At 36.6% G+C, this 24,828-nt stretch overlaps 4 protein-coding genes across 6 annotated transcripts; 2 read left to right on the plus strand and 2 right to left on the minus strand.

Moving 5' to 3' along the window:
* Positions 1–1,177: 1,177 nt before the first annotated feature.
* LOC147553554 (glycine--tRNA ligase, mitochondrial 1-like) lies at positions 1,178–7,027 on the minus strand. Its single transcript, XM_086665948.1, has 11 exons — positions 6,879–7,027; positions 6,225–6,309; positions 5,914–6,158; positions 4,849–5,231; positions 4,518–4,635; positions 3,913–4,107; positions 3,617–3,841; positions 2,872–2,931; positions 2,693–2,773; positions 2,010–2,415; positions 1,178–1,589 (listed from the first exon to the last, which is right to left on the minus strand). Exons 2-11 carry the CDS (start codon positions 6,289–6,291, stop codon positions 1,348–1,350), a joined length of 2,022 nt encoding a protein of 673 aa, XP_086522074.1. The 5' UTR covers positions 6,292–6,309; positions 6,879–7,027; the 3' UTR covers positions 1,178–1,347.
* Positions 7,028–10,927: 3,900 nt separating this feature from the next.
* Positions 10,928–12,406, minus strand: LOC147553555 (uncharacterized). Its single transcript, XM_086669980.1, has 4 exons — positions 11,957–12,406; positions 11,643–11,801; positions 11,378–11,563; positions 10,928–11,278 (listed from the first exon to the last, which is right to left on the minus strand). The coding sequence occupies exons 2-4, from the start codon at positions 11,769–11,771 to the stop codon at positions 11,063–11,065; spliced, it is 531 nt and encodes a 176-aa protein (XP_086526106.1). The 5' UTR covers positions 11,772–11,801; positions 11,957–12,406; the 3' UTR covers positions 10,928–11,062.
* A 1,797-nt stretch (positions 12,407–14,203) lies between these two features.
* On the plus strand, positions 14,204–18,099 carry LOC147553556 (Major facilitator superfamily protein). Of its 3 annotated transcripts, none has more exons than XM_086665970.1 (5): positions 14,204–14,904; positions 15,047–15,292; positions 15,740–15,957; positions 16,106–16,686; positions 17,081–18,099. In XM_086665970.1, the coding sequence occupies exons 2-5, from the start codon at positions 15,049–15,051 to the stop codon at positions 17,961–17,963; spliced, it is 1,926 nt and encodes a 641-aa protein (XP_086522096.1). In that variant the 5' UTR covers positions 14,204–14,904; positions 15,047–15,048; the 3' UTR covers positions 17,964–18,099. The 3 variants fall into 3 exon arrangements, with proteins under 3 accessions (XP_086522096.1, XP_086522095.1, XP_086522097.1); XM_086665969.1 differs by having other exon boundaries at positions 14,282–14,640; XM_086665971.1 differs by having other exon boundaries at positions 14,553–14,785.
* Positions 18,100–18,836: 737 nt separating this feature from the next.
* LOC147553557 (aminopeptidase (DUF3754)) lies at positions 18,837–24,794 on the plus strand. The gene is made up of 16 exons (XM_086665973.1): positions 18,837–19,013; positions 19,182–19,318; positions 19,544–19,638; positions 19,753–19,866; positions 20,224–20,328; positions 20,443–20,514; positions 21,175–21,287; positions 21,748–21,882; positions 22,662–22,730; positions 23,010–23,097; positions 23,207–23,278; positions 23,367–23,467; positions 23,690–23,807; positions 24,014–24,073; positions 24,189–24,299; positions 24,412–24,794. The coding sequence occupies exons 2-16, from the start codon at positions 19,216–19,218 to the stop codon at positions 24,526–24,528; spliced, it is 1,473 nt and encodes a 490-aa protein (XP_086522099.1). The 5' UTR covers positions 18,837–19,013; positions 19,182–19,215; the 3' UTR covers positions 24,529–24,794.
* The last annotated feature ends 34 nt before the right edge of the window (positions 24,795–24,828 follow it).

Below are 24,828 nucleotides of genomic sequence, written 5' to 3' on the forward strand. Positions count from 1 at the left end.
TCTTTCTTTTTTTTCGCAATTTTTTTCGATTGATTTCAAACTTAAACACATTTAGTATAGTTTAAAAAAAAAACACATTTAATATAGTTAAAGTATGTCTAGATGTCAAAGTTACAGTATTTTTCTGTTTATTGATTCTTGTTTTGTTTCATAAATAACGTGTTATTTATTGTTAAAGTGTCATACTTTATTTCATTTTTTTATATGTATCATACATAACACATTATGTATCAACAATGTTTCTTCCAAGAGGGCAAAGAACTAAAATCTTATTTTCTGAGAAGATTGAACCTTATTCCCTTTTTGAATTTTATTTTGAACCTAAAACTCGTGGACTCTTCTTTTAACGGTTTACATTTTCTTTTCCTTTTTTACCTTTTCCTTAGAAAGATAATGGCATACATGTCTTTCTCTTTCTTCGTCAAAGATGGTGGATGGAATAATTCTCAAACTTACAAATTGAAAGGGATAATGGCATGTTAAAATCAATTTCTCCACATTCTCCCCCTCTTAGAGTGTTAAAAACACACTACATCTCTGTTCCCTCCATGGACACCTTAGTTGGAATTGCCATCTCATTCAAAGAGAAAGCTATCAAACATATGAAGTATCTTCCTCTTCAACCAGCTAGAGACAAACTGACACGATCCACTGATATTCGTCACATGGTAAACCACCGCCTCTCAAACCTTCTCGACTGATTCTACTATAAGGGCCAATGATCCATTTGACAACAGCTTAGGATGGCATACCCTTAAAGTTTATCAGACCTTCTCGACTGATTCTACTGTAGAGCCCAATGATCCATTTGGCAACAACTTAGAATGGCATACCCTTAACAACTTAGAATGGCATACCCTTAACGTGAACGGTAAGACCGCCTTGGCTTCCTCCCCTACTGGTTCTACCATAGAAGCCAACGATCCATTTTGGCAGCACCTTAGGTGGCATTGCCTTTAAGTAGACGAAGAGGTTCAGCCGAGGAAGTTTTTTTGGAGCAAACAGAGGGAAAGATGGGCTCCAAGTTTGCGTCTACTAGCAAAACACGGGTTAGTTACATTTAGGTACTCAATGCTATCCAAGCTTCCAAATTTGGCCCCATTTTTCCATTACAAGTCAGTTCTCCCAGGGATTCGGGGTCCAAGTGGGAGTAGTAGGTTAATGACATTACACATTATAACAAAAAAAAGGAAATACTGGGTTAGATAATCCAAACTGAACAAAATAGTTTTCTTTTCCCCTGTTTGAATTCTAAGTTAAGAAGATAAATAAATTTCGTAAGACTAGATTACGATGCCAGTTACAGAAAAACCCATAAATACTGTGATCAGTAACGAGAATTTCAATTCAATGATTCAACTCATCTGCTGACAAGCTCGAATGAGTTGGGTATCTCCACTGCACATCAGCCCAAGTACTTTGTCCGTCTGTAACGTCCTTTACAACAGATGCCACCTCTTCAATAGGTACCCGTATCTGATTCTTGCCGTCTCTTTCACGGATTGTCACATCCGTCGTTGAATCAACGGTTATGGCAAAGGGCACACCAAGTTCATCTGTCCTTGCATAACGTTTCCCTATCGATGTGCCTGCATAATTCATACATCCAATTGTAAATTTACAAGTTATGATTCAAATTCATCTTACATTGTTCTATACAAATCCCTTATTGGATATCATTCAAACATATCCCGCAATTGGATTATACTTTCGTGATGTATGATGTTTGCACCATAACCGTGAACATATAAGTTTTATGACTCTTCATCAAAAAAAAAAAGTTTTATGACTCATGAAATATAGATGAAAACAAATAACAGGTTGGTGTACATACTACGCCAATAGACTAATGGGCTGAAATTTCAGAAAGAAAAAAAAAGGTCAGTATTTTTAAGCTCGTGGGTCACGATGTCCTTCAAAAAATTTAGAGGTGTCTCAAGTTTGATTATCCGAAAGCGGGAGAGTAATGTGGACAGTAGATGGAGTAAATCAGAATCTATTTTTTGTACCTGTTATATCGATTTTATGGGAGATCCCAGCTGCAGTCAATGATTTGGAGATTTGTTTGGCAACTTCCTCGTATTGCTGATTCTGAACAAGTGGGAAGACAGTACATTTGATGGGAGCAACAAGAGGAGGGAAACTGAACACATTCAATTGTTCATCTCCGGCTTTGCTTGGTCTGGTGTAGAACGAATGTTCAAAAAGACAATATATAATCCTTCCAATACCAAAAGATGGTTCAATCACCGAAGGCGTAAAAACTCTCTGATATTCTTTCTTTATCTCCTTGGATATTGAAACCATGCTTGATTTAATTGTGACTGCCTTCCCAAGAGTACAGACTTGGAATTCTACCTCCCCTTTAGATTCTAAAGTGGCTTTCATTTCCATAGCTTCTTTTTCATTCATGGCCTGCACAAAACGAGGAGACTAGATAAGTAAAAGGCACAAAACTTTCCGCAAAGGACAATGCCAGGTTGACACAAGTTTTTTAGACACATTATTTCACGCAGGGTTATCCGAGCATTCGCATTATACACGGATGTGAAATTCAGATACCAATAACAGTAAACAATGGTTAGAAGACGAATGTCTTCCCGAATCCCAGCATTACCATTTCCCAATTATAATTTCTACAACAGAATATTTTTTTGAAACTTTACAATAAAATACTTCGTATTTAGGTTACCTCCAAAGCCTCAACTACCATCTTTTGGTTACCCTTGAATGCAAGACCCAGCTCTTTCTTTACCGGCGCAATAACCAGTTTCTGAAACCGAACACAATCAAAAGCATGTGTGTTAAAACTATAGTCGTTCAGAGCCTGCCTCTCAAATTGGAAATGTGTATGACAACACACAACGTTACCTCCACTTCTCTTGGTTCTGTGAACTTTTCATGAGCCACAAGAGGCACACCACTTTTATCCTGTTAGAAGTAAATACAAAGTTTTAGTGGCTTCACAAATATTGCAATATACCTTTTCTGTGCTATGCATAAGAACATAATTTAAAAAACGGTAGCATGGCATTTATAACAAAACGCTAAACTGGTGTTACATATGACCAATAAATTATCGACAGGAATTTCTTAATGTAATCATGTAAATATAAAAATACTTGAGTTTTGTGATAAAGGCCTTTTCTCCAAATATCATAAAAACACCATTTCTCCCATTGCTAGATATGTAGTTGCTAATTGCAATAAGAGAGGATGCATTAACAGAATTACAGCATAAAACCATAAAAGTGGCATTAAGTATGCGCTGACTACTCTTAAATCTTAATAATTCTTAGCCACCTCTGAGGATTTCCAGTCTCTGACCACATCTTGTAGACTTGTACTAAGGTTCAAAAAATGAAGAGAAAATGTGACAGATAACTAACTATGAAAGTTATAGTTTACTTGGATTTTGAATACGAGATTTAAAACGGCAGATAACATGCATAAGGCTAATAATTATAAAAAAGATAAAAGCACGACTTTTGATATAGGGAAATGTTAGCAGAGAAACAAGTTATATGATTTCAATTAATTTGAGATATAAAAAGAAGCACGAGCATGAGAATTATATAGTTGGAGTACAAATGTACAAAATATCAGTGAGTCTTACAGAGTGAGCATGTAGGTCATATGCGGATCTATCTGCAATACCGACACACTCTATCCAGCCATAGGAGCACTCTATTTCTGCATCCCAGCAATCAGCAGCATAGTGGGCCATCTCATTTGCAAGATGCTGTCTGAATCGTAGGCGGTCCTTATCAATCCCGAGACGTGTTAGGAATAGATATACCCTCCCGATGAAGTAGGCAAGTGTTTGGTTGTTAACAATTCCCTTATCAAAGAAGACATGTATCAGAATAAATAAACAAAAAAGATTATACGTGGAGATGAGCAACAACCAACCTTTGAAACTGCATCACCAAGTAGGAGTCTCTTGGCTTCCTGCCCTGTCATCTGTTCCTCTCTTGGAAACATCAAGAACTCCAAATCCGCAACATCACCGTACTTTGGATGAGACTTGTCATCTGGATCAACAAAGTGCTCAATCTCTGCTAGTGTAAACTCACGGACTCTAAGAAGGCCCTGACGAGGAGATATCTGCATTTACCAGAAAAATATGTCCAATTTAACTTCTCTATTTTCAAGAGAAGACACTTTAGGAATTATCAAGGTAGAATGTTTTGACTTAGAAAGGAAATACAATAGAAGAGGATGCCAAGAGTCCAAACATGACCCTTTCCTAAGACCATTTGAAGATTGTCCAGTTGCATATGACTTGCACCAATGTTTGAAACTCAGTACCAACAAACATGTTGAACACAATGTCAATATGCACCACTTGCGTTTGAAATACAAAAGTACAAATGGACAAGAAGTACCATTTTTTAATGAAAAAGTACCATATTTATTTCCACAGAAATCTCGCACATCCCCATAATCATAAACGCAACAAGTTACCATTGGACGTGATACCCGTAGACAATTTTTACAGTACTCTAGTATTTCACCTCATTTCTGAAGGCTTGCCCAATCTGAGCTGCGGCAAAAGGGAGTTTGTTCCCATTATAGTAATACAAGTCCTTGAAGTTCACAAAGATGCCTTGTGCAGTCTCAGGTCGCATGTAACTGCAAAATGTCAAAAATACAAGAAATATAATGCATGCAAAAGGAAACAAAAGTATAAACACGGGAAAAAAAGGAAGAGAGGATATTTCAGTGAACCATAGAATGCTTTGAAAAGTAAGCTTTCACCAAGAATAATATTCCGAAAAATGAAAATAGAAGACGAGAAACAAAAAAAGCCGATCAAAGAGAGAGAGAGAGAAACCCAGCTCCTACCCTGTGCTCGCAGCAGATGGGCCTATTGATGTCTGAAACATCAAGTTGAATGGATAAGGATCAGAAAGAGTGTTCTTTGTATCTGGAGCAGTTATACCGTAATCTTTGATTTTTGAACCTAATTCTTCAGGAGAGAGATCATCTAGGACCGCAAGAACATGTTTGAGCTCGGTAACCTTCTCCACGGGTAAGGTCAAGTCCTTCTCAAGCTTCTCCTTGCAGAAATCTTTTAACAAGTGGTCAGCCCTATAACATGTTCCAGTTTTCTCATCTTTAACCATAAGATCAGTAAATTTTTCAACATGACCAGATGCCTTCAAGACAACTTCAGGAGTAACACAAGGACAATCAACTTCCAACATGTTCTCCTCGAGTACAAAGTGCTGAAAAAGAAAAATAAGGAGAAACGTATGAGTTACAAGTCGCCACAAAGTAGTGATACATGGGAGTGTTAAAAGATCAAAGTGGGTAAGGATAAAACTTCAGCAGAATGAATATCAAGTGACCCCTAACCCTGAAACAAGTTAGACATAACTCTGATCATTTACGACCTTCAAATCTAGATTAATATTTGTGAGCAATAGTGTAGTCTACTTTTCTTTAATAGTTAAAAACGTACTGAACTCCACTTTTATGGTCCGTAATTCACTTTTTTTTTTTTGGCTTCATGAGCCGATTAGACCATTAGAACTGTTTCCAAAGCTTTAAGTGAGGAAACAATTTGATGATTTGATCCAAATACAACTCGGAGATAAGTTTATTACAGAATATGCAACTGGATTAAACTTGTGTCCTGAAAAGCTTGCTGAAATACGAAAAGCCCTAAAATGAAGTTAAAATCAGTTAATGCAACTTTCTTGTGATACTTTTAATTTGAATCCGGAAGAGTGTGAGAGAGTCTGAGTGGGTATTCAGATTAATATGAATTCATCCAATTTCCTGATAAAAGTTAACTCTCAAATTTCATTTCAACTTTAAACTGCTTATCTAATTAGTTAGAAATGAATTCATTAAAGAAGAAAAAGGACATTAACTAATACTAATGGAGAGAGAAGAAGTGTTTACCTGACGCCAAAAGGCCAAGACATTAGATTTAACAGCACAACCAGGAGGACCATAATCGTATAAACCAGCAACACCGCGATAGATCTTAAAGGAAGGAATATAAAACAAACGTCTTTCAAGTGTGTTAACGACAGTCTGACGGAAAGTCTCTCTATTAGCAGCACCATTACTATTACTACTTCCATTAACGGCAGCAAGAAGTTGTTGTTCAACTGATGATTTCTCAAGTTTTAAAGCATTTAGGGCTGAAACAGCAGAATCAATATCTGATTTGGATGCACCGGAAGATTTGAGATTTCGAACATTTTTACCTTGAGCTTCAACGGCTGCTTGCTTGCCAGCTAGGGTTCTTCGAAGAGCTTCCTCAGCTGGATCCATAGTTAGTGATGTGTGGATCTGTAACAAGGAGGAGGAGGAGGAGCGATAATTTGAGAGACGGAGACGATGACGAAGAGTAGATAGAGAAGATGATGAAGTGCGGATGAGGAGAGACACAAATTGCATTCGAAGAAAAAGACAACAACACCAGAGGTGAGAGAGTCTCCGCCTAGGGCCTCCTACGCGATTAGGTCGGCCTAGAGCTTGGGTTTGAGTGTCAAAAAACAGAGACAATATTGGTAACTGTCAAGACCTGGGTTGAGCTATTTAGGCAGGACTCATAACATTAGACGATATATTTCAGAGTAATTAGACCCTATTTCAGACTAATTAGAACAACATTTAGGGAGAAATCATCACGTTAAAATATAGGGCAAATTTGAACATATTTCAAAACAATTTTGAACATCTAGGGCAAAATCTAAGCAAAATCGCTAATATGATGTGTAATTACAATAGTCTTAGAAACTATCACAATCATCACAAACTAGGAAAAATCAATCAATTTTGGATTTGTAAAGAAAGATAAATAGAGAACCTAGAAAAATCGATAACCAGGATTCATACTTGTAAAGAAAAGAGATAACCTCGTTTGATTCAAACTTGCAGAAGAAAAATAATGAAGAAGAACCTGGTTTGTCTTTGCTTTGAATGAACAATGAAACCCTAGGCGAGAAAGAGAATGAGGGGAGGAAGGAAATGTCGAGCTGCTTTTCACGGGGTTTAACCCCTTTCTTATGATAAGCCCTTATCTGTAATTAGTTGAAATTTAAGGGACCCGACCTGGAATTTCTTGAAATCCCTCCCAACTTTTTTTTTTGCCCCGCCCTTTGGGAAAAGCTAAATAGTTTCCGGGGTGTGAAATTTTGAAGGGAATATGTATAATATAAGGGGGGGTAGTGGAGCGGGACTTTCACAGACTTTCATAGACAAAATGTCCCGTAGACATTTCAAGACATTTCGGATGAGTTATTATAGACAACATGTGTTCATAGACATTTTCAAGACATTGAGAGTTTGTAGACAAAATGTCTTTATAGACATTTCAAGACATTTGATCCATAGACAAAATGTCCTGGGGACATTTTAAGATCTTGAGTCCATTGACAAAATGTGTAATGCATATTATATTTGTGCTAATCAAAAATATATTTTTCGACTTTTGTAGACATCTGTGAATATTTGTGGACATTGATGGACATTTGGTAGACATTTATTATTTTAATATTATTATTATTATTTAATCACATGAAATAATATATTAATACTAACATTTCAAAAATATATTTTTCGACTTTCGTAAACATCTGTGAATATTTGTGGACATTGATGGACATTTGGTAGATATTTATTATTTTAATATTATTATTATTTTTTAATTACATGAAATAATATATTTATACTAACATTTCAAAAATATATTTTTCGACTTTCGTAGACATCTGTAAATATTGTGGACATTGATGGACATTTGGTAGACATTTACTATTTTAATATTATTATTATTGTTTAATCACATGAAATAATATGTTTATACTAACATTTCAAAAATATATTTTTCGACTTTCGTAGACATCTGTGAATATTTGTGGACATTGATGGACATTTGGTAGACATTTATTATTTTAATATTATTATTATTGTTTAATCACATGAAATAATATATTTATACTAACATTTCAAAAATATATTTTTCGACTTTCGTAAACATCTGTGAATATTTGTGGACATTGATGGACATTTGGTAGACATTTATTATTTTAATATTATTATTGTTGTTTGATCACATGATGGACTTCAAATGTCTCTTGTTTTTGAAAGACATTTTGGCTTCCAAATTTGTCCCAAATCCTTCACAAATTCATCAAACTATGAAGTCCACCAAAGTCTGGGACATATTTTGTCTACAATCGAATGCCTCGGACTTTCGTGGACTCTCAAATGTCTGGATTTGAATGCCTCAGACTTTCGTGGACTCTCAAATGTCTGGATTTGAATGCCTCAGACTTTCGCGGACTCTCAAGAGTCCGCGAAAGTCTTGCTTCACTACCCCCCCTAAGGTTCTGTTTGATAGACATTTTTTCCATGAAAAAGAGAAAAAAATACCTTAAAACTCAAAATTTTTATACGTTTGGTTGGCAATTATGAAAAAGAGCAAGTCCCATTCACGTGACTGTTTTGTTCAAATTTTTCTTCTAAAACGGGGAATCTTTTACCCACCATTTATAAAGGAATCTTTTTTCTCATCCCATTGAAAAAGACAAGACAGAGAAGTACTATGGTCAGCAGCATATGGTGATGCTTAATCAACCCACTCCTGCATGATGGTGTACTGACACCCATGCTATAGAATCCTTCTTTCTCCTCCTATTTCCATTTGGTAACATCATCAACCAAGTTTTGATTAACCAGTCACTCACAATGTTTAATTCTTATTGTTGAAGTTTCTTATCCACCATCCACTAGGTCATTTGGGAGAGATTTATAGGGTTGTGTTACTCATATTGGGAATCAGTAACAAATTGATCCCCTTTTGACCACCAAACCCCCTCACTTTGCTTATAATGCTAATATCAAGTTTCTGTTGATGATGTTCTTGTCCTCTCGCTCTTGATGAAAGGACATAAAACTTCATCAATATCATTCATAAAGGCAGAACCCATTTCAAATTGTAGCTCCATTAATGGTGAAATTAAAGTCTCCTTGAACAAATCTGAAATTAGATTTTATTCTTTTTCTACTTGTTGGTGGTGTTGTTGTTGTTGTTGTTGTTGTTGTTGTTTATCTTCATGTTGTTCTTCTAGTTGCTCTGCAATTGTGGTTGCTTCATTTACTTCCTTTGTTAAGTTTAGTTGTTCTTTAAATGGGAATCATAATTCAATACACTGGGAGCAGATAATGGACATGAAAGACTCTTAGATTCTTTTGAAACAGGTAGATGAGAGGTAGATCCGGTTGCAGAGAGAGAAAAAGAGTCCATGATATAGTGATTATTATTGTGTTCTTGTTCTTCTGGCTAGAATTGATGATTTTTCTCTTTAACTAAAACGTTTATGAAGCTCTTGCATAAGCTTGTGATGGTTCTTCTTCTTCTGAGTACAAAATCAAACTCTAACACCATAAATCCATTTATTTTCTTCTTAACCATGTCTTCATGTTCAGAAGATGAATCAGTTGTGTCTAGTCGTTGCAGATAATTCAGATTATTTTGGATTGTTTCTTTGTCGAATCAAACATTAGCTAGAAAATATGGAAAGTGTTTACTGAGAAAAAAATTCTTGGAGAAAAAGTTTCTCAAGATTAATTTTTTTCTCTACTTTTTTTCCTTACCCCAAATTGTTATCAAACACAACCTAAGAGATTTTCCGGGGAAATAAATTTTAAAGGGAAATAAAAAAAAAACACTCCACCTCACCTCACTCTCTCTCCACCTCACCTCACTCTATCTCCACCTCACCTCACTCTCTCTCTCCACCTCACCTCTTTGTCTTCTCCGATTTGGTCGCCGGTCGGAAAATTTTTCCGGCCGGCGACCTAATCGGAGAAGATAGAGGTGAGGTGGAGAGAGATAGAGGTGAGGTGGAGAGAGATAGAGGTGAGGTGGAGAGAGATAGAGTTGAGGTGGAGAGAGATAGAGGTGAGGTGGAGAGAGAGTGAGGTGAGGTGGAGAGAGAGAGAGCTGAGGTGGAGAAGTATTTTGCTTTCCCCCTAAATAAAATTGTCAAACAAAATTGACCAATTTTTGACCAAGTCTTCACACCCCGGAAACTATTTAGCTTTCCCCAAAGCGCTAGCCTTTTTTTTTATGAAAGAAAATCCCTCCTGACTTAGCTTCCACGTTAGATGCAATGCCCTGTGGCGGTGCCAAGTCACGGCGCCGGGTTTCACGCGAGATTGACACCGGGCATAGCATCATTTTTGTTAAATTTTAGAGTGGCACTTAGAGAGTTTCGAGGAGACACTCTAGTGACCCTATAATAAGTGGTCCCACATCACCATGGAGTGTCAAATAGCATGTCTCATTGGAGAAAGTTTTTGACAAGAAATCATAAGTATTAGAGTTTGAGTGTCCCAGTGGAGATGTTCTTAGAGTTGTTCCTCTCGTGGGGCAGTTGGAAATTATTATCTACAAGTTGCATGAAAAGGATTAGTATGCTCACCAAAACAGTGTATATTTCATTTTGTAATGCAAATTTCCTTTTGTATTATATTGATATTGGAATAATCACATAGTCAGTAATCTTTCTTTCCCCTATTTGCTGATGTCTTTTTTTTTTTTTGAAATCCCAATTTGCTGATGTCGTTCTTTCCAACAAGTTATTTCCTCTTTCTACCTCTTTTAACCTTTATCGCCAAATTCCTGTGATCCTATCCTTCAAGCATGAGTTGAAAAATTGTCTTTCAACGAAAAAAAAAAAACTTGAAAAATTGTTAATTTTGAAGTAAATTTGTGTGCTAATATCCTTTGACTTTTGAAGGAATATGGTTGATGTCTAAATTGCATGAAATTCCACCAGATGATGTAATGGGACATTTTAATTAAGATTTACTCCTATAACTTTTCAGTTGAACATCTAGCTTTTATAGTCGGTGACCAATTGTGTGATTTTCAGGTAAAGCTTTTCAAGATGAAAAATTTACAGATAAAGTTGCTTCTTCCCTTTCCTTTGCTATACTTCTTCATGTTGGTTTGCGTGCGTCTTTCACAAATTAATTGGATTACAAATAAGTCTGATATAATTAAGTTAATGGGGTCTATTATGAAAGAAAGTCATATCAGTTGCACCTCCTCTAGCTTTCTCTGGAAAAGCAATTCCACTTCTCTACAAAGGTTTTCCACGTCCTCCGCAAAATCTCCGTCGAGGTCAGTCCTTTGCCCCAGCTTCTCCCTCGCCGTCTTTATCATCCCGTTCAAATCGCAGAAGTCCTTAAAATCTAAAGCTCTTGTTGTCTTGAGTTTAAGAAGACTTTTAATTGCCATTAGGGCCTGCACGATAAAAACAACCATATATCTGTCACTAATGCAAACAAAAGAAGTATAAATCACACAGTTAAGTTTAGATTAAAGCTTATGGTGGAGGGTGACCTTCTCCTGGAGATCAAGGTCGGGAGATGTTGCCAAATCAACCACAGATTTTAAGAAATGACGGTTGCTGAATAGAGATGGTTCTGCTTTATTTGTGATTTCTATCCCGTATTCTGCCAAATCTGCCACTAGAGAGACATATTTTCTACGGAGTCTGATATCCATACCAAAGTTGCTAATTGCATCCTGAAAGAGATTTCTGTTAATTTCCTTCACAAAAATATTTTGAGCATGTACTTTCTACTTTCTAGTCATTAGGTTTTACCTGTAGCATTGAACCTCCACCTGCAGCAAAGAACATTTCTTGACCATCTAAGTTGTTCCTTATCAAGGCAGAAACAGCGTATACAGCTTTTATTCCCTCTTCTGTTGAACTTGAGTTTGCCATTTTCATTAGCTTCGCTAGTGCTCCAAGATGGAGAACCTGAGGCCACATTCAGATCTTCGTGATCAGGATTTGACAGATAAGAATATCAATGTGGAAAGATATAAGGCTTTTGTTTCTGTAAGACAACCATACATGTTAAAGGAACACCTGGGATAAACATATGTGAATTTTAGGGATATAGAGTTACTTGCCTGGTTTTGAACAACTGGATTATTTTGACTGGCTTTTCCGAGAATCCACGCAGCGGTTGTCCTTATATCCAGGTCTGAATTGCTAAGTTCTCGAATTACCACAGCTAAGCCCCCGAGTTTGTCTAGATCTAATTAATGAAGAACTCATCAAACAAGTCTACATATAGCAGAATAAGCATACATTTACCACGACGAACTGATTAAAGCTAGAAGGTGGAAGGACCCAACAAGTCTGCAACCGTTTGAGGAGCGCCACTAATGTGAACCAAGATCATTTAAGAGCATTTTCATATACAAGATCTTTTATTTATGTTTATACATTTTACTCTTCTACAACAGTTGCTGCTTTATTATATTAAAATCAGTCTCCATTTTCTATTTATTTTTGTAGTTCCTATTGAGACATAATTGAGAGGGTCACAACTTGTATTTGGGGTACCTTGTATACCTAACAAGAGTCCTAAGTTATATAACTACTTATATCATTGGTTGGATAAAACTACATTCAACTTATTGTTACCAAATGTATTTTACTAGTTTTACGTATAAAAAAGCACTTTCTACAGAGAATTCCAAAGAACCAAATTTAGCTTGTTTTAAGCACTTCGAATAAAGTGCTCTTATAAAAGCAACTGTGAAAAATTTAAGCTTTCCCAAATGAGGCCTACCTCTGGTAACAAGTTCAAGAAGTCCCCACTTGTGTTTTAGGTGAACTTATGTAACCTTGATTAAAAATAAACCTCATATCCATTGAGCTTGGGCAAGGCCGACCCGAGTCAAAAACAACTAAAACGGCCATTGAGTATTTTATTTTTAAGTTGGACGACCACAAACTTAATAATGGGTTTGAATCCTCCCAAAATGACCCCAATTTTAACTTTTCTCGTACACGAAAGGACCCCAATTTTAACTCCGCCGTGAGAGTGGTTTATGGTTGGAACAAGGGTTTTCGCTCGATCCTCTACCATGGCGGCCCATGGGTGCTGTTGGAATAATAATGGGTACCCGCCCCGATCCTCAGTTTTTACCCTATGCAGACCATTTTATTTTGAATTCACATTTGGTACATAGGTTCTCCACCTCAATTGGTTCTGCACTTCTGCTATAGTAGGTTCCAATCTTCACATTTATATGTAAGTCCACGAGTACATGATTTTTTTTTCAATACAAAAGCCATGCACCCAAAAAGAAATCGACACATACTAAATTTGAGCCCCGACGACCTCTAGTATTCATAAAAGCAAAATAGATTTACTAAAAGTGTAGTTACAAAATTAACCTATAGTTCATACTCCATACGCTCTCCAAACAGCGTAAGACCATTCCGTCTCCACTTTTAGAATCGAGTAATAGTCAATTATGGTTCCATCTTACTAGCTCCTAAATTTGTTTCAGATGATATATTCTTTAAGTTACATGTTGAGATAAACATTTACAACTTGGTAACCTTGAGAGGTGGCATTAGAGTGGGAAGACGTAGTAGCATAGAAGTGATGTTGCAAGTAGTGGTAAGGTATATACTACTAATAGTTGGTGGCATGTAGTCCAAGAAGGCAAATAAAGGGATAAGATTGTGCAACTTTAATCAACACGGGGTGATCTATCTATCTCCTAACCATAACACACAAGTACACAACACAACTAGTAGTAGTAGTAGTAGTATTGACTATTGAGATGGTCCAAGTAGAATAGCAAGTTTTTAATGTCCTCAATGGGCAACCGGACCCACGTTTCTTTAGTGCAACACATCATGGGGGCTACTTATTTTCATCCCATCATCTCTCTTGAAATATGCACAAAATTTTAAATTGACTATCCCAAATAAATGTTTATTATACCAAATCAAAGATCTCAACTAGATTATCTTCCTAGATAACATAAAATAATAGGCTAATACGATATCTTATCATTACTTATATCCCAAATGATAAGATTCCACTGAATTTTTCTTATGCGAACACCTTTTTTCGTTAGTGTCATATGAGTGTCGGTTGGACGATCCCGAGCAAGGATGGTACGGATCAAAAGTCACCAAAGCGGCAGTTTTAGAACCAACGTAGATAAGGGTCTCATTTTCCGAATTTTGTATGTTATTTCATAATAATAATTATAGTTTAACCAGTTCATAATATGTGTTTAAGTTGCAGCTTCGCTGTTAGATCTTGTGCAGGAGATCAAATCCTCCTTTAAACACACACCCCAAATGTTAATTCTGCGACATTTGAACTGAGAACACTTCTAAAAGCAAAACTTATTTTACATGGATCCCACAATTTTTTGCTTTTTGCCGCCAAATGAAGGTTGGCGATTGGCATTGTACAAAATGAAAGATGATTTTCTTTTGAAGTCATCTAAAAAAACAGGCACGGGTAGAAAGAGTAATGGTGGGAAAAGTTAAGTAGTGGTTAATCTCATCTGAGCTATCTAACACAAAATTGTTAGTAGTAGTTAAATAGTTCAACATCAATGAACTAACCAAACACTTAATCACAAAATTATTGCTTTAATCACTAACTATTCTTCCTCTTATCTTGTCAGTTACTAATAATTACCCATCCACTTCTTTATCTTCATTTCTACCAAATTTTCTTCACTTGTTAATGGGATGTTGTCACTTCAACAAGCTCAATTTATCCTAGGGTTCTTTTCAATCTCCAACCTACTCTTGCAGGAAAGCATTAATGGTCTCCGAATCTCTCTCTCTCTCTCTCTCTCTCCCCCTCTATCACTAGCTATATTTATTGTGTTGGTTGGATCTCTGAAGTGATCTTCAATTAATATATAGTGGGTTAAATCTGGAATTCCTTTTCATATTGCTTTTGTGTTTGGGTATTTATTAGATCACTCTTCTCTTTTCAATATGCTGTTTTTGTTGGATTAAGAAATGGGTATAATTAGGTGTATGGGATTTCAGTTCTAGTAGAGGACTTTTGTGGGTTTGAAGCCAAGTAGGTTTTCTTTTGATTCTCTTGAGCTTCCATTAACCATTTTTTAATGCTAATTCACACTTGCCTACTACTCACTTGGTAAATCTTTAGAACTTGTATGTGAAGTAAATCATAAGTGTGTTGTTTGTCCATTGCTACTCAGGTATGGAGTCAAGAGAAATCAAGTCACCGGAAGAGTTCCAAGAGACACCAGTCAGGTTCGATGGGGATTCTGATTCTAATCGTAGAAAGAAACTAGGGGTTTATTTCGTAGAAAGCGATGATAGGCGGACGACCGCCATTGGTGGAGGTTATATTCGAGGAGGAACTACTCCAGTTAATATACATGGAAAACCCATTTCTAATCTGTCAAAGACAGGGGGATGGATTGCTGCCTTCTTCATTTTTGGTAAGAATATTCCATCTATAGCCTTTTCAGTGTCTATATATATAAGGTAACTCACGTGCGAGTGGCACGTGTGGGAGACTGCAGGTAGTCTCACTTCACTTAGTCGAGTGCTCAAACATTGGGCTGTAGGCAGTGAGCCAGTACCTTGGGCATTCGGCACGTTGTGGGTCTGTTTGTGAGAGTTCAGGCCAGGAACAAAACACCCTGGCTAAGCAGGCGACACGTCAGGACAATATCGGCAGGTCGTCGAGGGTTGGGTTGCCACATGATATATGTATATATTTAGTCATTTTTGATGGGTTATAATGTTATACTTTTATTCTAGTGTTATACTTTTATTCCAGTGTTATTGCCTTATCTTCTTATGGGAGATAAGGAGATTTGTTGTATTCCACATTCTTTTGGCGTTTCAATTCTCATAGTTGTTTATGGATATAATTTTGGTAGGGAATGAGATGGCGGAGAGAATGGCTTATTTCGGCCTATCAGTTAATATGGTGACATTCATGTTCTATGTGATGCATCAGCCATTCTCTAGTTCTGCGAATGCAGTCAATAATTTTTTGGGCATATCACAGGCTTCATCTGTTTTGGGTGGTTTCCTTGCTGATGCTTATCTTGGAAGATATTGGACAATAGCGATCTTCACTACAATCTATCTTGCGGTAAAATTACATTTTTTTTATCAACGATATTAAACTTCGATATAATTTGAAATTATATAGTAGTAAACGTTTAGGTTATGAGCAGCGTTGATGTTATTTTCCTGTGTTTTGTTCAAGTGGAATGAAAACATAATGTTGGGTTCTGCAGGGTCTGACGGGGATTACATTGTGTGCGACAATGAGTGTATTTATGCCAAATCAGGATGAATGTGACCGGCTTTCCCTACTTTTGGGCCAATGTGAGCAGCCAAAACCATGGCAGATGATGTACCTCTACACAGTCCTTTACATCACCGGATTTGGAGCTGCAGGAATTAGACCCTGTGTTTCTTCTTTCGGGGCGGATCAATTTGACGAGAACAGTAAAGATTACAAATCTCACTTGGACAGATTTTTCAATTTCTTTTATCTTTCTGTCACCGTTGGGGCGATTATAGCCTTTACTATGGTGGTCTACATTCAAATGAAACATGGTTGGGGTTCCGCATTTGGTGCTTTAGCCATAGCTATGGGTGTGTCAAATGCCGTTTTCTTTATTGGAACACCTCTGTACAGACATAGGTTGCCAGGCGGAAGCCCTCTGACACGAGTAGCTCAAGTTCTCGTTGCTGCATTCCGAAAACGTCATAAACCTTTCTCTAGTAGTGAGTTCATTGGATTGTATGAACTTCCAGGTAAACATTCTGCCATAAAGGGGAGCGGAAAGATAGATCACACTGATGATTACAGGTATGCAAGTTTGATTCTTTTACTTATTTAGTCTGTTTTTGGGCAAATTTATACTCACGACAATACAGCAAGTTTATTTACTATCTTAAACCAATGGAAAGAAGAAGACCTATTATACGTGTTATTTAGTCAGAGTCTTCCCGTTGTCCAAATGGGACTATTCTCACACGCCTCCTGACCTTTGGTGTTCTTAAGCCTACCACATGTCTTTTTATTGACTGACATAGAGCATGTGACACGTACGAGCCCTAGCTCTGATATCTCATATTAAGTTTTTGGACATCCAACTCAAAACTAATTGACAATGAATGGGAAGGCTCTAGATATTACGCAGTCAAGAATCTTTCTATTGTGCACGTGGGACTATTCTCACAACTTGACGAAAAATTTGTAGGTGTTTGGACAAGGCAGCACTGCAACTAAAAGAAGATGGCATTGATCCGAGTCCTTGGAGGCTTTGTACTGTAACCCAAGTAGAAGAAGTCAAGATACTGATTAAACTTCTCCCAATTCCTGCGTGTACTATAATGCTCAGTGTAATTTTGACAGAGTTTCTGACATTATCAGTTCAACAAGCTTATACTTTAAACACACACATGGGACATCTAAAACTCCCTGTTACATGTATGCCTGTATTTCCTGGCCTTAGTATCTTTCTCATATTATCTCTCTATTACTCCACTTTCGTCCCACTATCTCGACGATTCACTGGTCACCCTCATGGTGCTTCTCAGCTTCAAAGGGTAGGCATCGGTTTGGCAGTATCTATCTTATCTGTGGGTTGGGCTGCCATTTTTGAGAACTACAGAAGAAACTTTGCCATCAAGAACGGGTATGAGGCTAGTTTTCTTACAGCAATGCCTAACTTAAGTGCATATTGGTTGTTGATTCAGTACTGCCTTATTGGAATAGCCGAAGTTTTTTGCATAGTTGGGCTTCTGGAATTTCTCTATCAAGAAGCTCCGGATGCCATGAGAAGTGTTGGGTCTGCCTACGCAGCTGTGGCCGGTGGGTTAGGTTGCTTCGTGGCGACTATCTTGAACAACATAATCAAATCCGCCACTGGCAATGATGAAGAAGGAAAATCTTCGTGGTTGGCTCAGAATATCAATGCAGGTAGATTCGATTACTTATATTGGGTTCTAACAGTGTTAAGTGTTATAAATTTCGGGGTTTTCATATACTTGGCGAAAAGGTATGAGTACAGAGTTGAGCAGGTTGTTAAGGTGGAAAAGAATGAACCTATAATGATTGTTAATCCCATTAGAGGTAAATAAGTAGTATGAATATTGTGTTGGTTTAACTTGTAATTGTCAATTATGTAAGTTTAGTTGGTAATGACAAAAATTATATGGCTGGTTTTGTTATTCACTTTACATGATAATTAAGAATCGACAGAGTTCAAGTTGTTTATGGTGTTATTGTTCATTTGTGATCTCTGAGATGACAGGTCTATGTTGAGCTGAATGTGTCCATGGATATTACTTGTACTTTACTTGTGAGAAGGTAACGACATGGTAGATGTAATGGCTAAACGTGTTTGAAATAGAAAATGAGTTGATGTATTTGCTGATAAAAAATTATGTGGCTCTTCTCTAGTATCTAGAGGGACTTTGTAATTTATTTTGACATTAAATTAATATTAGTTGGACTTGATTCCGTCAACATTTAAAAAGCGATAAAAATTCTAATAGTATCATTTTCAAGTGGAACAAGTCTGTTTTTTTTTTTTTTTTTGATGAGATGGAAGGAGTCTTGTTAGAATAAGAAAGTGTGAATTCTTTCTACTTGTGGTTTCTTAGAATAAGAAACTTATTTTATTATATGTTGAGAGACTATATATTATAGTACTATAATAAGCCAAAGACTCTTTCAATGGTATGGCTTTATAACAACAAGTCAACAATGGAGCTCCTTCTATTTTTTTTTTTTATTATAGGTTGGAGAATGTGAATTCTTTCTACTTGTGGTTTCTTGAGAGACTATATTTTATTACATGACTCATTCACAATGGGTTGAAAATTGATTACCGGAGTATCTCTTAAAAATTTGGGAGAAAAAGAATGGAACAAAATAGCTTCTGTTCTGTCGGTTTGATTTTTTTTTATCACAACAGGGCCACGAAATAAGTGGACCGACCACCTAGGCCCAGTAAACATTTTAGGAAGACAAACCATAGAGAGATGAGAGAGGGAGAAGAAATAGAATCCTGTCCTGTGTGAGCGTGAGCGTAGGGGAAAGAAAGGATTGTAACGGAGGCTGGAGGATTCTCTCTCTCTCTCTCTCTCTCTCTCTCTCTCTCTCTCTCATTAATTAGTGACTAGTAGGTAGGGAAGAAGAAATAGAATATTATATATACCTAATTTTATCATACAGTTTCGAATTCCTTGTTTTCTAAGGATGAAATCAAATTGAAAACCCTTCCTTCCTTGATCTCTCCAATTTCACCTTCTAATAACAACAACACCCTTCCTTCCTTCTTGTTTTCTTTACAGTTATTAGTTCTTTAAGGTGGGGGAAGAAAAAAAGATGGATAAGAAGAAGAACAACAAAGATGTCATACGCTTGGAACGGGAATCTGTTATTCCAGTTTTGAAACCTAAGATTATTATGACCTTGGCTAACCTCATTGGTACCTACTACTACTACTACTCTTTTCTTCTTATAATTATTTTTATTCTTAGTTGATGAATCATTACTTCAATTTTGTTTAGATTTCACCTCCAAGTTAGTGATGCCCCCTTATATTACAACATAAAATGGGCTAGACATTTTTTGTTGCCGATCAACTAATTTATTATGAGTTTCAAATTTTACTATCAAGTCACCACCTAAAAGTTATGAAATAAATTTTCAGAACATGGTTCCGACCGGGCTGAGTTCTTAAAGCTCTGCAAGAGAGTAGAATACACCATTCGAGCTTGGTATCTTCTACAGTTTGAAGATCTAATGGTAACCCCCCCACCCCCCCATATCATTTCTTGCTTGCTTGCTTGGAGAACTTAATGCACAATTTTCAAACTCTTGTGAACTGAATGCCAAATTTCATATTAAATGTCTTCGTAGCAATTGTACTCTCTTTTCGACCCTGTGCACGGAGCTCAAAAATTGGAACAGCAGAACTTATCTCCAGGAGAGATTGATGTGCTAGAACAGAATTTCTTAACATACTTATTTGAGGTCAGTTTTGGCTTCTTTCTTGTGTTTATACTAGTGTACCTTTTATTATGCAAGCTCAGTTAGCGGCTCGGTCAGTTTGATGTTCTTATCACTGCCAAATTAACTAGCTAAACAATTATCTGCATAAATGGCCGAGCATGCTCTCGTTTCACTTTGCCTTAGGCCGTTTCTTTTACCTTTTCATGTGCACTTTAATTTATTTACTAGGCTCTACCCATTTCTCTACATCACTTGCTTATGTTTGCTTTTGTCTTAGGCTGTTTCTTTTACCTTCATGTTCCACTTTGCCTTAGGCTGTTTCTTTTACCTTCTGGAGTACAGTGAAGTATTTTGTGTATGATAAAATTCTTTATGCAGGTTATGAGTAAGAGCAATTTCAAGATAACAACTGATGAGGAAGTCGAAGTGGCACAGTCCGGTCAATATCTTTTGAATCTTCCTATTTCAGTTGATGAATCTAAGGTTTAAAGCTCATGCAGTATGCCAATTTTTCTGCCTAGAATTTCCATTTTGACCATTACATGTTTTAGTTTTGCATCCATGGGTGCTAATCTCAATCTTTTCTCTTGGTGATAGCTTGACAAAAAGCTTTTGAAAAGGTATTTCGAAGAGCATAACCATGAAAACCTCCCAGATTTTGCTGATAAGGTAATCTTTAAATCTGTCAACTATATGTCGCGCAATTGCAACCAGTATCTGAGCACATGTTTCTAGTTCACTCGCTGTCGATCTATTATTGTTAATGGACTAGTTTACGCACTTGAAAGGTTAAGGCTGTGCTTTACCAATACACATTTTTCACTGAGGATTGCCGTTCTCTTTGATTGAAGAAGTTTCATTTTTCTCTTTCTTTTTTGAATTATCAAAAATAGCCCGTGTATCCTTTCTCTTTGGATTGAGGTCTCTAAGTTTGTAAGGATGTAGGTACGCTTTTCAGGTCCAAATGTGTAGGTTTAGGCGGTTGTGCTAATGCTGGTAAAAGAAATGTCTAGCTGACTCCTCCATCATGTTATATTGTCATGCGATGAACAACTAGAATGGTACACGACCCATTGGTTTCCAATTCACCCACTTTCGGGAGTGCCCAGATTAACAATTTATAACGTTTTCTTAATTTCGTGTAACTTTTAAAATTTTATTCTATAATTTAAATTATTTTCTACTTTTGTTCAATATACATTGTTTGAAATTCATCTTGTTACTATAAAGGTGAAGTTAATTTTACCAGACGAAAATATTTGGTCAGTTGTGTGTGTCTTCACTCTTTGGATACCTAGAATAACGTCAGTGCTTTTTTTCCATGTGAAGTATGTCATCTTTCGTCGGGGCATTGGCATTGATCGAACGACCGATTTATTTATCATGGAGAAGGTGGATATGCTCATTTCACGACTTTGGAAGTGGCTACTTAGAGTAACCAAGTAAGTGGTCTGTTGCCGCATAACTATAACCAGAAATTCTTGTAGGAAAACTTATTTTTCTTGGAAATATTATCAGTACAAAGAAGAAGAGTTCGAAGTTTCAATTGTATGACCTAGTACTGCAGTAATTAAAGCAGAGCGAATTCTTGTTTCGATTCTTGATGTGCCATATTTATGTGTTCACCAACTAAACCCTTATAATTCAAAATGGCTGATATATGGACCATAAATTAACAGCAAAAGGTTTTTGTTTTGAGGCTAATACTTATCCCACTTATTTCGTCCTCTCAAAGTTTACTCTGGTTGTAAAAATAAGATATAAATCACTGAGAAATGATTCATCAGACTTTCATCTGTATGCTAAATTATGTAGTAATACTGTCGCTTACTATCTTTGCTTCATTTAAAATTTTAAATTCTTATTCTTTTTCTGTTCTCCGGTGAACTCCTACGCTTGCAGACTGCAACTTATCCTCTCTAGAAAGCCGAGTGCAAAGCGAAACAAAGATTCAAAGAAAAGTGATGAAATAAACCCAGAAGCAGATGAGCAAGACCTATTTGTTGAACGAATTCGAATTGAAAATATGCAAATCAGGTTCTGATTATTTTCCTTCATTAGTAGATTAGTACACATTACCTAATCCCTATTATATTGAAGGAGTTCTGAAGTTTGATATAGTAGAACTCTACAATTGTAAACTTTTTATGTTACTTTGATAGATGATAACTGGTCAATTTGCGTATGTCCTTTGGGTAGGAGTTTCCTTATTTCAGTCTTGTACTCTGTTCGTGACTGGGTCATGCCTATTGATGCAACTGGTATAATATCAGATACCTTGCACTCACCTTCGCAAAAACATCATACTCTTCCTTTTCCTTTGAAAGACGGAGATACAACTCAAATTCGTGGGATTGTAGGGAAATTCTATCCTGGGTTTGTTTTTTATTTGTTTTCTCCATGAGAGGCACTTTTTGGGGTCTTTAATGTTATAATACTTGAACCCACGACCTCCATAGATTGTAGCTCTGAAATCATGTTTACAATCACATTTTCAAATTATAGCATCAAACTTGGCTTCACTATCATGCTAAAAATCGTTCGTTAGATAAATTTACAACATTAATCCTGAAGTCATCACTTGCACCCAGTAAGTTCTGCAAATCTGTCAATCAGCTTTTGTTTGCAAGGTTACACTAGATAGTTTTGTTGTAAAATAATTTTGATTGAATGCGAAAGAGATTTTGGGTGGAATCTTCTATAATTACATCTTCAAAAATCGGATACTTTTTCTCTGATCAATATTTTATCTACACTATTTTCATCAGTGAAGTTAGGAACTGAATGAATCTGGCCGCTATTTTTTGTGCTTTCAGCTTCCGTAATCTGCTTAGCAAGATCACAGTTCAAGAACCAACCTTTGACAGAATAATAGTTGTTTACAGGTACTACTAGTATTCAACAATAGTATTATTTACTCTTTTATTAGATGGTTGAATATGTGATTGCGTAAAATTGCATTCTCCATTTTTTCATCACTAGATTGAAGATTAGTTTCAGAAGTGCACTATTTGTTATTAAATATATACGAGAGCTAGTCATTTTCTTGATGAATGAAAATGTCTAGTCTACGTCTTTTCATAGAAGTTCCATGCCCATGAGAAGATGGACATATAATGAATGTATCTTTTTAGCGACGACTGACGAGAGTGGTATTTTTGTAGGCGAGCTAGTAGCAAAGGCAAACAAGATCGAGGAATATATGTGAAGCATTTCAAAAATATCCCAATGGCGGACATGGAAATTGTTCTGGTGGGTTTCTTAAACTTCACATTTTGTGCATTCCATGTGAGCACTTAGCTCTAATCAGTTGAATTTGATACTATATATACTTAATGTGGTGTTTGAACTTCTGTAATAGCCAGAGAAGAAAAATCCGAGTCTAACACCAAAGGACTGGGTCCAGTTCCTTGTTTCTGTTGTCATTGGACTGGTATACTTGAAACCTAAAGCTTTGCTGTTTCAATAATTTTATTTCTTCCCATTTGATTATTGTTCATCCTAGTTCGCTTTCTTTTCAGGTGACTCTTGTTAGTTCGATTGAAAGTCCGAAAGCTGATTTTTGGGTTATGGTTGCTATCATCTCTGGACTGGTCGGATATTGCGCCAAGATCTATTTCACGTAAGTCTACCTTTCTCCGGTGACACTCACACTCCTATAATTTGCTTGGTTGTTATTACCTCGACAGACACTTTTTGTATTTCACGTGCCACTATTTTCCATTTTACTCCTATTCGACTGGTAGACGGATTGAGTAATTGGTGTTACGGTCCTTCTCTATCGTTTCTTCTTGTAATTAGTTTTCTATTGAGCTACTTACCGGTTTTCCGTTTATTTTTGTAGGTTTCAACAAAATATGTCAACGTATCAGAACTTAATCACACAGTCCATGTACGATAAACAACTAGATAGTGGAAAGGGCACTCTTCTACATCTATGTGATGATGTGATTCAACAAGAAGTATGTTTCAACTCTGATTATTGCTTAGCACTTCATATTGAGAAACTGTGGGTTTGGTGTCGTCATTTCAGACTCGTGTTTGTTTGGGTCAAAAAATTTGGTTAACAATTGACGACAAATATGTGGTCGTTTCAGACTCATGGGGCTTTGGTATGGCAGAAAATAACTATTGGTCTCTTATCTAAGAGATTGTGGTTAATGTGCAGGTCAAAGAGGTGATTATTTCGTTTTTTATTTTGATGGAGCAGGGTAAAGCTACTAGACATGTATGAAACACCTTCACAATTTTTCTATCCCATCCCCCTTCGTGAAATTATATCCCCATAGATCTGAAAGATAGCTTGAATTTACTAACATTTGCTTCTTCCGGTCATGATATAGGATCTTGATCTTCGGTGTGAAGAACTAATTAAAGAAGAGTTTGGTGAGACATGTAATTTTGATGTGGATGACGCGGTACACAAATTAGAGCAGCTTGGTATCGTTGCCCGGGTTAGTTTCCTCATCTCTATCTTTGAGCCGACCTAATTTAACTACTTGAAATTTCTATTCTATCTCTCTCAAGCTAGCCCACTTTTATGACTCATTTGAATGGATGATACAGGATACAATTGGAAGATACTACTGCGTAGGTTTGAAACGTGCTAATGAGATTATCGGCTCGACCACTGAGGAACTGGTATTAAAGGCAAGGCAGGGTTCTTTGACTCCTACTACTTGAGGTAGTATGGTAGTAACGTTCCTCTTTCTGTGTTAATGACTTGCAATCTCCTTGACTTTTGGCGTCTCCAAAAAAAAAATGAACAATCACTACGCTCATCAAACTTCTCTTTGTGATTCTTTCGTTTGTTCGTTTGTTTGTCCATAAGAACTTGTTTTGATTATGAAGACATTGTTATGATTCATTTTTATTCTTGTCAAGAACTCGGTGCTATTTCCCTCTGTCATATTCTTCTGATTATTGGAAGCAGAAATCTCATCCCTTTACATGGTTGTGCGAATTGGCAGAGTGAACCGTTTT

This window comes from Eschscholzia californica, unplaced genomic scaffold (assembly GCF_041429995.1).
Source record: "Eschscholzia californica isolate CP2 unplaced genomic scaffold, dmEscCali1.0.p SCAF_3, whole genome shotgun sequence".
Taxonomy (NCBI): domain Eukaryota; kingdom Viridiplantae; phylum Streptophyta; class Magnoliopsida; order Ranunculales; family Papaveraceae; genus Eschscholzia; species Eschscholzia californica.